The sequence below is a fragment of the Anthonomus grandis genome, chromosome 19 (assembly GCF_022605725.1).
Source record: "Anthonomus grandis grandis chromosome 19, icAntGran1.3, whole genome shotgun sequence".
In the NCBI taxonomy this organism is placed as follows: Eukaryota; Metazoa; Arthropoda; class Insecta; order Coleoptera; family Curculionidae; genus Anthonomus; species Anthonomus grandis.
The window spans coordinates 3,868,956-3,883,015 of NC_065564.1; the positions used below are offsets into that span (position 1 = coordinate 3,868,956).

Below are 14,060 nucleotides of genomic sequence, written 5' to 3' on the forward strand. Positions count from 1 at the left end.
TTAATTTGTATTTTATAATATTTTTACGATTTTTTTGTTCTTAATGTTGGTAAATAACGCGGGCTCGTGATGTGGCATTAATGAGTCAAAAGCGGTCCTTGATAATTATCGGCGACTATTGGCAGGTTGTTCCAGTGCGAATGATGATATAAACACTGCGATTTTTCTTAATTTTTAAAAAGAAATATCCACTTTTCGCGAGTTAAAAATGGCCAAAGAGGGTAGTTTGTTCGATAAGCGGTTTTCCCTGCAGTTTCCCGAGCCCCTTAAGCTCCAACAGAGGCAACGCAGGATGTCTGTGAGGAGTTTTTATTGGGTGATGGTGAACCCTTTGGTAAATATGCTTTTTGCATTCAATTTTTAGCTAAGGAGCCTTGCACTACCATTTGTCATTCGCACCACTACCATACGACAGGTGATAATACGTTTATACTTTAAAGAAAAATATTTTCGCCCATGATATGAAAAAGTTGACTGATTTTAAATTTAATTTTTGCAATGCATAGAGCATCAAAAAATAGAAAAGAAAGTCCCATAGTGAAAATTTCTATCTGCTATAGGGGAGTCAGAATGAGTGATCATATGTCGCTCCTTCAAAGTATATTAGTTAGGAAAATTGGCGAAAGTGGACTATTTAAAAATTTTTTTTGTAACTTATAAGGAATTAAAAAGCGAAAAAGAAAGTCTTATACCAAAATGTTTAATTTTGCATAGAACAGTAAGAAAAATTGATTTTTCATCGAATTTATGCAAGAAAATTTGACCAAAGTACAAAACCTTTTTTCTCACATACTAGTTGTAGTAGTAGTAGTAAGGATGAGCGAGCTAGAGCTCATCAAATAGCCCTAAAAGTAAGAGTATCTCAATAAAAGCTTGCAATTCTAGTCCAGATCTTCTCATTGGAAAGTCGTAGCTTCAAAAATGTTCCTTCTCAAGCGACCCCACCTATCGCAAATTCCTAATGTGTTGTATGAAATTCCTCCCCTATACAGCAATTTGGACAGAGCGGACTTTCTCTTATACCAAGAAGGTGTAGATGCCTGTTTATGCAGTTATACTCAGTTAGAATTCCCTGTAAGTATTTGATCCCTTGTCGATTCTTTGTCGGAGTTGTCACGATCTGGTATCATCTTCTTGGGCTGTCTACATCCTTCTGACCTTCTCCAATTCTTCCTTGTTTTTTACTGAGGGGCTAATGGAACGTTGTCTTGCTAGTTCGTCATCTCGTTCATTGCCTTGGTATCCTGAGACTTACCTCAGTCTCACTTCCTTGAGTGTTGCCAGTCTTTACAATGTGTCTCTATACTCCTGGACTAGTGCATGACTATCAGAATAGATACAAATCCCCTCGTTACCTTCAAATGCTTACGGTGTGTTTGCTGCTTTAAGTATAGCAAACACCTTGTGCTTGGAAAACTGGTTCTCTGAAAAAAGGATTCTCCTGTGTTCATTTCCATCCTGTACACTCTAGTCCTGGCTTACTTGGTGCTTTCCATCCATGTACCAGACCTGAAGACCGTTTAGCTCCTTGATTTAGCGCGTTTTCACGTACTAACCTTAATAAAACTAACTCAATTGCAATATATGTCTCGCCCACCGAGTATATTAGTAACGAACATAGACAAAAGTAGCCCGATTTCAAAAATTCTTCTCTGCAACGTATAGGGCTTCGAGCGAGGAAAAACAGAGTCTAATAAGAAAACTGTCGATTTTCCACGTCCGATTTGATCGTCGCATTTTTTGTCTTGTTTTTCAAGATGAGTCAGGAAAAGGCGGCGGTTGACGACCACCACCACCACCACAAAAAGAAGTTTTCGATCGAGATTCCGGAAATTTTAAAACCGATCGAACGGAACTACTCGGTGCGCAGTTTCCTGTATTGGAACATCGTCGACGATGCGGTAATTATTTGGCTGTTGTTGCTGCGCGCGCTGCATTTTCTTGCCTGGCCTTTTTTTTATTTTTTTGAATTTATTTAAAGGATTGGCATGTGTGTGATTTTTTTTTTGAAACTAACAAATGCATGTAAAATCCCCCCCGAAAAAAAAATTAGATATTTAAATCCACGCCACCACGACGACTAATAAAGGAAAAAATTAGTTCCCATATTAGCCGGGTATTATATCAAGTGTCGGAAACGTACCATTATGTATTTCCGTACCATCGGGTACCCAAGGTCGATGGTACTCACACCGTGGTTGCCAAATTAAGGGAGAAACATTGAGGTGCTCAGTGACATTTGCAAATTGATGGCTCCGCACCTTTATGAATATCAGTTATTAAATGAATGGCGTCAAATCACACTGGAATGCTTTGGGATGATTATGTAACCGTCAATGCACGTTTGGTTTAATTAAAATATTGCTTAAATCATTGGGCACCATTCACATAAATTATCCTATTTATTTTTCCAGTGAAAAAGCATTATTTTCTTTGGATTGTAAGGAGTGAAAGGTGAACAAGTTCTTCAGGAGATAAAGCTTGAAGTAAAAAACAAAAAAGATTAATTGTAAATATTTCCATGACTCATGAAGGAGCTAGAATAACAGGTTATATGTTTCTCCTATAAGAATTATATTAGTTAATAAAAGTGGAAATGTTTCTTTTGCAATATGTAAAGAATCAAAAAAGAAAAAAGAAATGCTTATCCTAAAAGGGAGAATTCGCCTTAGGAGAGGGAAAAGATCAATTTATGTTGGAAAATATAAAGAAAAAACAAAAAATATATTTACCTATAAATTAGGCTTAATACGAGAAAAACAAATACCTAATAGAAAAATTTTTTATCTCCCATAGGGGAGCCAGGATAAAAGATTATATGTCGGTCCACAAGAATTAGATAAGTTAGAAAATTAGCAAAAGTTGCCCGATTTAAATTTTTTTTTTTGGCAACATATAAATAATTAAAAAAGGAAAAATAAACTCTTATAGCAAAAAATCCCGTTTCCCATAGAAGACTGGGAAAAATACATTTCCAGCGGAAAGTACGCATTAAAAAGACGTAAAATGTCCCGTGTTGTATTAAAACTAAAAATATTATATAAAACAATCACTTTTATATAAGAATTATGTTAATATGTACCTAACAGATCTATTTTTGATATATCAAACATAATATGCCGTAAATTCATCAGTGTAGGACAAGTTCACGGTGTTATTTACTGCCATCCAAGGATATTTTTGGTAAAACAGTGGTGTCAGGTGGCGCAACAAAAACTCCTTAATTATTTGTTAAGGATAAACCTGATATTTACCCAAAAAGCCTTCTACGGTGACAATTTAAAATTTATCACCAGAATTTTGCGAGAAAACAAACACAAACGCCTGCTTCTCACCGTGTTTATTGTGGGATCATAAAACAATCGACTGGAAAAACAATGTGAGTCGTCACATTTCCAAAATCCCTCAAAAATCACTGCTTATCTCATCGTTCAGCCAGTCGTTCGCTGATCGAATTCGCAGTAACATATTCAAACCCCCTCGAACCCCCGTCTCGCGCCCTCTAGTGAACAGTTTTTAATGAGATCAAGGCACCGCAAAGGCGAATCTTTAGTTCACGCCTTGTTGGTGCTCGTCTTTGGTACAATCTCAGGTAAATTTCTTTCAGTCGAAATGTGGCGGAACTACGCTAGATTTTTCATTTGCTTTTTCACCCCCAACGTTTGCATGTCCGGGGCTTGTTTTTTCAAATTTTTTGCTCACGACAGGGTTGTTTCGTACGTGAGTATATATGGCCCACCCTATACTGCCACCCTATACTGCCACCCCTAATTAGGATATATGAATTATTTTTTTTGGAATTTTTAGATAGAGGAGGGTGAGAACCGCGGTGCAGAGATGACCGCGGGGCTCGACGCCAACAGCGCCACCACCAACGGCGCGGCCGGCAAGAAAAACGACGATGGGGTGTTCACCGTGTCAGTTACCGGAGCATATGAAAATGAAGGATTCAAGGTAAAAGGTTTTCTGGTGATGGGTGAACGTTTGTGATTTTTTTTGTGTAAATTTTAAGGGTGACGGCACCGGAAATGCCCCTCACAAGCCCCCCAGGGAGCTCACCGACGAGGAGGCCTCCCAGCAGGGCAAATTCAAAATGTCCACCAAAGAAAAATGGCGGATATTGAAGAACGTCACTGCGATCAGTTGCGCGTTCATGATTCAATTCACTGCGTTCCAGGTGAATTTCCAAAATCTTAACAACGAGTTTGTTACCATTTTTATCTCATGCCTTTTAGGGAACTGCCAACTTACAGTCTAGTATTAACGCCAAAGACGGTTTAGGAACCCTATCACTTAGCTCGATATTCGCCGCACTAGTGGTCTCATGTATATTCGTACCCTCATTCCTTATTAAAAGGCTCACAGTTAAATGGACGCTCTGTATATCCATGCTCTGTTACGCCCCTTACATCGCCTCGCAGTTCTACCCCAAGTAAGTCCACCCCAAGGGTGTAAACTCAGCTCGGAGTACCAATGGGAGGGTCGTTTTAGGTTCTACACCCTGATACCTTGCGGGATCATCGTGGGCATCGGCGCTGCGCCCATGTGGGCGTCCAAGGCCACCTATTTGACCCAAGTGGCGGGCGTCTATGCCAAATTGACGGATCAGGCGGTGGACGCCATCATTGTCCGGTTCTTCGGGTTCTTCTTCTTGGCCTGGCAAACCGCCGAGCTCTGGGGAAATTTGATTTCTTCGCTCGGTAAGTTCGTTATCGTTAATGCCAGTTAAATTGGGGCTTAATGGTTGGATTTTTCATGCATAAACACCATCGATTTCGTTTTCAGTTCTGAGCAACCCTCACGGATCAGACTCGGGACACCCGACGGACTATAGCAAATGCGGCGCCAACTTCTGCTCCTCGATAAGTAACAGCGAGGGCGACGAGGGCGTGGCCAAGAACGAACTTTACACCATCATGGGCATCTATTTGGCATGCATCATCGTCGCAGTCATCCTCATAGTCCTATTGGTCGACCCACTGTCCAGGTAAGAAGACCTCGGTGTCCTTTTTTGCCCCATTGCATATTCAAGTAACTCAGCCACTCACAAACGCCCAGCCCAAGTCTGGGACCCCACCGCAATTTTTTTTTCAAACTTGTACTTTTTTAATTGTGATTATTAGACACGTTACGCAACCCCACAGGAGAGAGACAAATAGCTGTAATTAGCGGCGGATCTCCGATAAACAATGGGCGAATTTCGACCTTCAGAATTACCGTATATCTTCGATGGTACCGTTTCATGGCTGGCTAGATCGCACCGGGTACAAATATGTTTTGTTTTTTTTTTATCTACCAAGAACCTGTTCGATGGTTAGATCATTTTTCAGCCACGGTACCCGGCCTTTGTTGGTATCCACTTGATTGAAGGATGCGGTCGGTTCTTTTGTTGCTTCTTTGCAAATAAATGGTCATGGATTCTTCTTTAAAATGAGCTTTAAATCGTCAAAATCGGCTTATAAATAAGAAAGTTATTGCTGGTTTTATTGCCTGGACATATAAAAATATATAGCCCAATAAAACCTTTAGTAACTTGGGTATTCCTTAAGCAATTGAAATGCAAATAAAATAGGTGCTTAGCAGAAATATCCTATTTTTAATTACATTTTAATATACCCAAATCCGTGTAAAAGCAAAAAAGTTACAAAGGAATTAGCTGCCTGGACACCTGGCCCCAACCTAATAGGCCCCAATTAAATTATTCATAACTTCCGTATTTGCCGGCCGATTTTAATGCAATAAAAACCATTATTTATAAGAATTAATTCCCTACTTGGAATTTTCTTGCATCATCCTCTGACAACTTAATTAAAGCCTAATTTATAAATAAACTGGAAAAAATCACATTAATTAATAAAGAACTCAGATCCGGCTCGGGGTTTGTTCTCGTCATTAGGTAACTGTTTGTTTAAATGTTCATTAAAGCAAATCAAATATTTGCGTTCGAGTGTTTTTCAAACATAACCGCATATAGAAGCTTAAAGGACGGAAATCCATAAATGTTTTCGCACAAAAATCTCAGATCAAGAACCACGTTATTATAAATAATCAATTAATTAATTAGATTTGACTGTATTAGTCGGGAGGTCAAGAACAAGGCTTGTTTTGATTTAAAAAAAATTTTTGTTATTTATTGACATTATCCCTTCCCCCCTTCCCCCTTCTCTCGTTAAAGGTCAAGTACAGTTTTAATGCGGAAACCCTGATTGAAATAGACGTGACCCAAGTTAGCCCCAGGTCAAACCGCTAATCGTCGATCATTTTTAACGTCAGCTTAAGTGTCCATTAACTTGAGAGGTTGGTAAACATAATTTAAGGGTGAAAACCACATTAAGGCTATTTTTAGGTCAATTAATTAGCCTAAGAGATAATTAGCGGCCAGGGCTACGGCCTAAGGATTTCCACTTTTTTTTTCGGCGATTACTTCTCTTGCCGCATTCTTCAGGTGCGCGTGGTCTCTTGACGTCAAACCGCACCCTAAAACCTTCTTTTCCCCCCTTAAAAAAAAACACCGATAAAACAAGAACATTTGGCTTAAGATGGCGTTTAGGCGTTGGTTCATGCCCCCAAATAAACCGAGTGTTGTAGATAAACCGGTCGGTTAAAACCAGATTCGAGCAACGACGCCAAACAATGAGGAAGAGAAAATGCCCGTTTCAAGATAAAAACCGACGAGGCAATTTAGATAGTAACTGAAACAAACATATATAGATTTCTTAATGGTTTTTGCGATAAATCGATCGGCCGGGGGGTCTTCTTTGTGTTCGGATTTAGGTCTTACGTCATTTTGTTGTTATTAGCTTAAAGATCGATATTTTTTGCGGCAAACACTTTTTATTCCACTTGAATCGGATGAAAAATAAGAAAGATATGAGGTATTTAGCTGGGATTTATGCACTTGCAGCAGGTGTCCCGCTAGTTAATTTTCTTGTAGCTTTTGTGTTTTTAGCCCGATTTTAATCATTTAAATTTTAAATTATTATGTGTTGTTTCTGTTAACTCTTGGCTTTTGTTTCATGCCAATTGACTCGTAAACATAAAAGATATAGACGACTTTCTTGGTGTTTCATATTTTAGGTTTTAACTAGCCCTTACATTAACGGTTATTTTCTTATTTAAAAACCGATTTTCCCCATTTAAAAAGTGATGGCCTGGAAAATATGTTTCCTAAGCACTACTGAACAAATAATTCTAGTTGCATGCAAAGTGTCCTAGCAGTAAAAACACTTATAAATCCATTCATTATTAACCGATTTCGATTATTGTTGGTTCATTTTAAGCAAGTACAGTGCCCTAATAAACCTATTTAAATAAACAAGAAAAGGGCAAATTTATAATTAAGCACCAGACAGCGTTAACTGATCATTAACGATGTGAGAGGATTTTGACTTCGCCTTAATTGCTTGGAAAAAAAGCACACACTAGATACCAGAGAATCATGCCAAATTTATACAATATCCGCTTAAATGTCCTGGCAGTAAAAACAGCCAATACTCCCCAGATCATTGACCGATTTTGATTGTTTAAATTTTAAAGTGTTATATGACGCTTCTGTTAACTCCTGGCTGTTGTTTCATGCCAATTGACCAATAAACGTGAAAGTTATATACGTTTCTTTCTTAAGTCATATTTTGGGATTTAATAGGCTCTGATATTGACGATTATTTTCTTATTTAAAGGCCGATTTTGCCCATTTAAAAAGTGACGACCAGGAAAATATATTTCTTAACCACTATTGATCAAATAATTCCAGTTGCGTGTAAAAAAATAAACTTACAAGCTGAAATTTCATGCAAAGTGTCCTGGAAGTAAAAACAGCCATAGCTCCCTTAATTATTAACCGATTTCGATCATTTTTGGTTCATTTTAAACAGGTACAGTACCCTAATAAACCTATTTAATAACTCATTTATTTAATGCAAATAAACAAGAAAAAAAAACCAAGAGTAAATTCATAATTAAGCACAAGACAACGTGAACTGATTGGCCATCAACGATGTGAGAGGATTTTGACTTCGCCTTAATTGCTTGGACAAATAGAATACACTGAACATCATAGAATAATGCCGAAGTTATACAATATCCGCTGAAGTGTCCTGGCAGTAAAAACAGCCATAGCTCCCTTAATTATTAACCGATTTTAATAGTTTTTGGTTCATTTTAAACAGAAACAGTGCCCTAACAAACCTATTCAAGAACTTATCTGTGTAATGCAAATAAACAAGAAAAAACCCAACATAATTAGGCACCAGACAGCGTAAACTGATTGGCCACTAACGATGTGAGAGGATTTTGACTTCGCCTTAATTGCTTGGCGAAAAAAAAAACCTCACACTGAACACCATAGAAACAGTAAATCATGCCGAAGTTATAAAATATCCGCTGAGCGTATTCAGATGGAATGTTTGCATAAGAAATGATAATTTAAAATGGCAGAAACGCCACGCCCTATACACGATTCCTTTCTATATATATATAAACAGTTTCCTTTGCCCATGACGGTTCGATGCATCAAACCGTCGCGTTAATGTAATTTTGGTTTTTCGTCTTCTTCGACTTCTAGGAAATGATAACACCTGCTTAAGTATATTTCGTTAATCACCTTGATAATTTTAAGAAGGCGCCAGACGGCAGGAATTTCTTCTTCTCCGCTCGCCTTTTGTAGGTCACCGATTAACAGTTAAGACACCCGAGGATTTAATTATTGCCATAAATCTTCGATAACTGCGCGTTTACTTTATCGAATATTGGAAAGTTCTTTTATTTATAGAACTGTTAAGCATAACTTAATTTTCTTTAGGTATGGTGAAAAACAACGTAGGAACAGTGCGGCGGACCTCACCGGTATCCAACTGCTCAGCGCCACCTTTATTCAACTGAAGAAACCTTACCAGCAGCTGCTCATCCCGATTACCATCTACATCGGCGTGGAGCAGGCCTTTATCGCGGCCGATTTCACGCAGTCGTACGTGTCCTGCGCTTTGGGTAAGTGCGCACCGGATCGACGCACCGGTCACATTTAAAATAACGGACTTTTCGCAGGTGTCCAGAATGTCGGATTCGTCATGATCTGTTTCGGCGTAGTGAACGCCATCTGCAGTTTACTCTTCGGTAGCGTCATGAAGTACGTGGGACGTGTCCCGATTATTATTTTGGGCGTGTCCGTGCACGCCGGCATCCAGATCTTCTTGTTGTTATGGGGTCCGCATCCCACCAACCCCTTGCTGTTCTTTATGGCCTCAGGGTTGTGGGGGGTGGGCGACGCCGTCTGGCAGACCCAAATAAACGGTGAGTGTTCTTTTTTGTTTTGGCGAGGGTCCAGGTAACTAATTCGGCCATAGATTCCTCCCTTTTTATGCGAATTTGGTGACTTATAAACACAAACGTTTCTCTTTATCTCCAAAATACGGTTGCTACTTAAAAAAAATTAATAACACCAATAAAAATCGGAAACAATACAAGTAATCAAGGGTACAGAGACAATGCGCTCGTAAAAACGCCATAAAAGTGCGAAAATAAGCTTGGTGAGTCACCAGCTGGCTTGGTTTTTCGTTTTTTTTTTAATTAGAAAAAAAAATGAAAATAATTTTTTTAACAGGTTTATATGGCGCCCTCTTCAGGCGAAACAAGGAGGCCGCCTTCTCCAACTATCGCCTGTGGGAATCCGTCGGTTTCGTGGTCGCCTTCGCTTACTCCACCCAGTTATGTACTAGGGTCAAACTCTACGTCCAGTTGGCCATTTTGCTCATCGGTACGTCCATCGTTGTCCAGTCTCCGTTTTGGGATTAATTCAATTTTCTTTTTGAAAAGGTTTCCTGCTGTACTGCGCTGTTGAGATCCACCATATGCGCAAGATAAGGAGGCAAAAGGAGAAGGAAAGAAGGGCGGCCGAATTGGCGGCCAAGCAACAGGCCGCCGCCGAACTCGAACCCGAAACCACCGACGACGAGAAGGATGATATCGATGACGAGATTATCGTTACGCATTTGTAGACGGTTGATGTTTTTTTTTTTTTAAAAGGTAAGCAAGCGTCCAGAAAGCTAATAAGATTCTCTTGCAGGAAGTTTTTATTTCAGTCAAATCGGTTGAAAATTGCCAAAGTTATCCACGATTTTTGGGTGTCCCGAGGATAAACTTTGCTATAACTCAAGCACTTTAAATGTGATTTTCGTGATTTAAGATTTATTGGAAAGCTGACATTTGTCTCTTGAATCTGTTTCTTCTTTCGCGCAATTTGCTTAATATTTAACAAAGGTATCGAAGTTAATAGATATCTGCCTGTCTAGGTAGTAGATGTGCCCAGGCAATAAAAATAGCTATTCCAAGAATATTATCTAGACAGTTTTCGACATTCAAAATCACCTGGAATACTGACTATCTTCTCTTTAATTTGATACTTATTTAATCCTAAATAGTTTAGAATTAATAAAGGCTAATAAGATTCCCTTGAGGATACATTTTGCTATAACTCAAGCAACCTAAGTGAGATTTTTATAATTTAAGATGCATTGGAAAGCTGACATTTGTTTCTTTAATCTATTTTTGTTTGAGGCAATTTGCTTAATATTTAGCAAAGCTATCGCGGTTTAAAGACATTTACTTGTTTGGGTAGGAGATGTTCAGGCAATTATAGTAGGTATTCCAAGCAAATTAGGAAAACTGAGTGCCTTCTCTTTAATTTGCTTTTTATTTGAGCCCAAATAGTTAAGAATTGACAAAGTTATAGAGGGCTAATAAGATTTTCTTGCAGAAGGTTTTTATTTCAGCCAAATCGGTTGAAAATTGCCAAAGTGATCCACGATTGTTGGGTGTCCCTAGGATAAACTTTGCTATAACTTAAGCATTTGAAGTGCGATTTGTATGACTTAAAATTTACTAGAAAGCTGTAATTTTTCTCTTAAATTTGTTTTTTATTTAAGGCAAGTTGCTTAATATTTAACAAAGTTATCGAGGTTTAAAGACATTTGCTTGTTTACGTGGTTGTTTAGATATGTCCAGGCAACTAAAATAATTATTTCAAGAAAATTATCTGAACGATTTTCAAGATTCAAAGTGACTATCCTCCCTTTAATTTCCTTGTTATTTGAGCCTTAACGGTTAAGAATCAACATAGTTGTCAACCAGTTGTGTCCAGATAACTAATTCACTTATAACTCCCTTATTTCGCAACCGATTTTAGTCATTTAAACTTTGATTATTAGGAGATAGTTGCCACTAATTATTTATTATAAACCTTCATGGAAATCGTAATTCTATTTTGACATAGTCAGCGCAATGTACTATCAACTTTTCATATTTTAGCCCTATTAGAGACCGTCATATTTTCCCTTTAATTCGCTTTTTATTTCAGACAAACCCGATTAGAAATAAGACAATTACGAGTGGTTTTATATGAAGCTTCTCAAAAAGAGTATATAAATATGTCTAGAAAATAAGACCCGCTGTAACTGTCTTATTTTCAAACCAATTTTCATGATTTAAAGTTATTTGAAATTACCTCTATTTTCTCTAAAGAAATCTTTAACCTCCAACCAATCTTTCACCTGCTTACCAGAGGTTTCTTATTTAAAAATATACAACTTTTACTATCAATTCTTCCATGTTATAAGCAAGTATCCAGGAGGTTAAGAAGAATTGCAGGAAGTTTTTATTTCAGCCCAATCGGTAGAAAATTGCCATAGTTATCCATGATTTTTGGGTGTACCGAGGATAAACTTTGCTATAACTTAAGCATTTTAAGTACCATTTATATGACTTAAAATTTATGAAAAAGCCGTAGCTTTTCTCGTCAATCTGTTTTTTATTTGAGGAAATTTGCTTAATATTTACCAAAGTTATCGAGGTTCAGAGACATCTGCTTGCTTAGATGTGTCCAGGCAATGAAAATAGTTATTCCAAGAAAACTATTTAAGCGATTTTCGAGATTTAAAATCTCCTGGAAAACTGACTACCTTCCCTTTAATTTGCTTCATATTTTAGCCCAAATAGTTAAGAATCAGCAAAGCTAGCAGCTGCTGTGTCCAGATAACTAATTCCCTTATTTCCCAACCGATTTTAGTCATTTAAGCTGCATTGAAAAGACGATTTCTTCGGCTACTAACCAAGTAAGAACTTGCAGGCATTCCATAAAAGGCTTCTCACGTATCTGCAGCATGGAATCGTCGTCTGGGACCAGTGGTCGAAGCACAAAAGCGCCGAAGTCGCCGTCATTATCGTAGATAAAAAAAAATATGATTTTAATTAAACGTAGATTCGATGTAATAAAATCAGTATTTTTCGTTTGGTAGTATATTAATTTAGTTAAGTGCGGGCCTGTTATTTTGGCTGCTAATATGTAAATATATGTCCTTAGTAGTTATATGTAAGAGGAACATACGTCCAAAAAAACATAAAAAAAAATAATGGAAATCATGTAGTGGATACCGCAAAATATATAAGATTTATCACTAAGCTGTCTGTGATGCTACAAGGAATTTACTAAAGGTTGTCCCGTGCCATTTTGTCCGGTAAATAAGAATTTCAAAACAGAACATGGATCCGATAAACAGTGATAAAATCTCCGTTGTTATTTATGTAAACATATTTTATTTCCTGATTATAATATTATTATTATTGTTATATTGATATTATTATTATTATTGTACATACAGAAAAAAAAAACACATTTTAATTGTAAGTAGCTTAATTAAGGATCCGCCACTCATCATGCAACACTGTAAATTGATTATTATTATTAATATTATTATAAACATTGTCAAGTAACTCAGTATTTTTAGGGCAATACTGTGTAATTAATAAAGTAAATATTTCGAAAAAGTGTGTTATTATTATGTTATTTAAATGTTCTGGGATATTTTTATCACATTTTACTTTTTATTTCAGCTCAATCGGTTAAGAAACGAGAAAGTTACAAGCATTTTAGTAAGATCCCTAAAGGTGTCCAGGAAGTAAGAATTGCTGTAGCTTCGTTATTTCGTAACCGATTGTGATCATTTAAACTTTGATTATTAGGGGGTAGTTACCGCTAATTTTTTGTTATAAATTATTGTAGCTTATATTTGCATTGCCCAGTAAATTGTGTACGAAATAGGTTTTGATATATTCAACGCAATCAAATTTGAAGCCTATTAGAAGAAATGATGTTTTCCCTTTAATTTGCGGTTTATTTGAGACAAATCTGCTCAGAAATAAGAAAGTTACAAGTGATTTTATATGCAGCTTCTCAAACAGATCCTGTAAATGTGTCCAGGAAGTTAAAATCGCTGTAACTGTCGTATTTATCAACCGATTTTCATGATTTTAAATCTCTTAAAATTGTCCTTGGATTCTAAAGATAGCTCTAACCTTCAAGCTAAATTTTTACTCACCTAGTGTCTCACCTTCACACCAAAGGGTCCTTGCTAAAAAATCTTTAACCTCCATCACCAATTCTACCACGTTATTGATTAGAGGGAGGAAAGCGAGGTGTGCTAGTATGAACCCTTTACACCAGAGGTCCTCTAGAAGTAGCCTTCGTACGTTTTACGATAGATGGTGCTAACTCTTGAATCTCGATCGAATTTCCTATATTATTGGCTAGTGGAAGGTACCCTTGTGCAATACTGTGTAATTAATAAAATAAATATTTCAAATTAGTGTGTTAGTTTGATTGTGGGTGATATTATTATATTATTTAAACGTTCTGGGATATTTTCCCAAAAATTCGCTTTTTATTTCAGCTCAATCGGTTAAAAAACAAGAAAGTTACAAGCTTTCTAATAAGATGCTTAAAGGTATCCAGGAAATAAGAAATAGGTTTTAATATACTCAGCAGAATTTGCAACCAAGTTTTTATATCTAAGCCTTATAAAAGGCCAAGAGATTTTCCCTTTAATTCGCTTTTTATTTGAGATAAATCCGATCAGAAATAAAATAGTTGCAAGTGATTTTATATGCAGCTTCTCAAACAGATCCTGTTAAAAATGTCCAAGTAGTTAAAATCGCTGTAACTTTCCTATTTTCCAACTGATTGTGATCATTTAAACTTTGATTATTAGTGGATAAATGTCACTAATTTTCTA

General features: G+C 37.0%; 1 protein-coding gene across 7 annotated transcripts in view; it reads left to right on the forward strand.

The window, feature by feature from the left end:
* Nucleotides 1-12,816, forward strand: part of LOC126747231 (UNC93-like protein) — a 28,971-nt gene extending 16,155 nt beyond the window's left edge. For 2 of the 7 annotated variants that reach the window (XM_050455739.1, XM_050455745.1), the window contains 11 exons: nucleotides 1,758-1,901; nucleotides 3,808-3,954; nucleotides 4,013-4,177; nucleotides 4,236-4,432; nucleotides 4,492-4,700; nucleotides 4,786-4,987; nucleotides 8,801-8,985; nucleotides 9,043-9,288; nucleotides 9,599-9,751; nucleotides 9,811-10,020; nucleotides 12,119-12,816. In XM_050455739.1, the coding sequence (XP_050311696.1) occupies nucleotides 1,758-1,901; nucleotides 3,808-3,954; nucleotides 4,013-4,177; nucleotides 4,236-4,432; nucleotides 4,492-4,700; nucleotides 4,786-4,987; nucleotides 8,801-8,985; nucleotides 9,043-9,288; nucleotides 9,599-9,751; nucleotides 9,811-9,992 (1,830 nt within the window). In that variant the 3' untranslated portion in view covers nucleotides 9,993-10,020; nucleotides 12,119-12,816. Of the gene's footprint in view, nucleotides 1-193; nucleotides 335-1,757; nucleotides 1,902-3,425; nucleotides 3,593-3,807; nucleotides 3,955-4,012; nucleotides 4,178-4,235; nucleotides 4,433-4,491; nucleotides 4,701-4,785; nucleotides 4,988-8,800; nucleotides 8,986-9,042; nucleotides 9,289-9,598; nucleotides 9,752-9,810; nucleotides 10,021-12,058 lie in introns of those variants that run through there. The other 5 variants (XM_050455744.1, XM_050455743.1, XM_050455740.1 and 2 more) reach the window with 4 other exon arrangements.
* The last annotated feature ends 1,244 nt before the right edge of the window (nucleotides 12,817-14,060 follow it).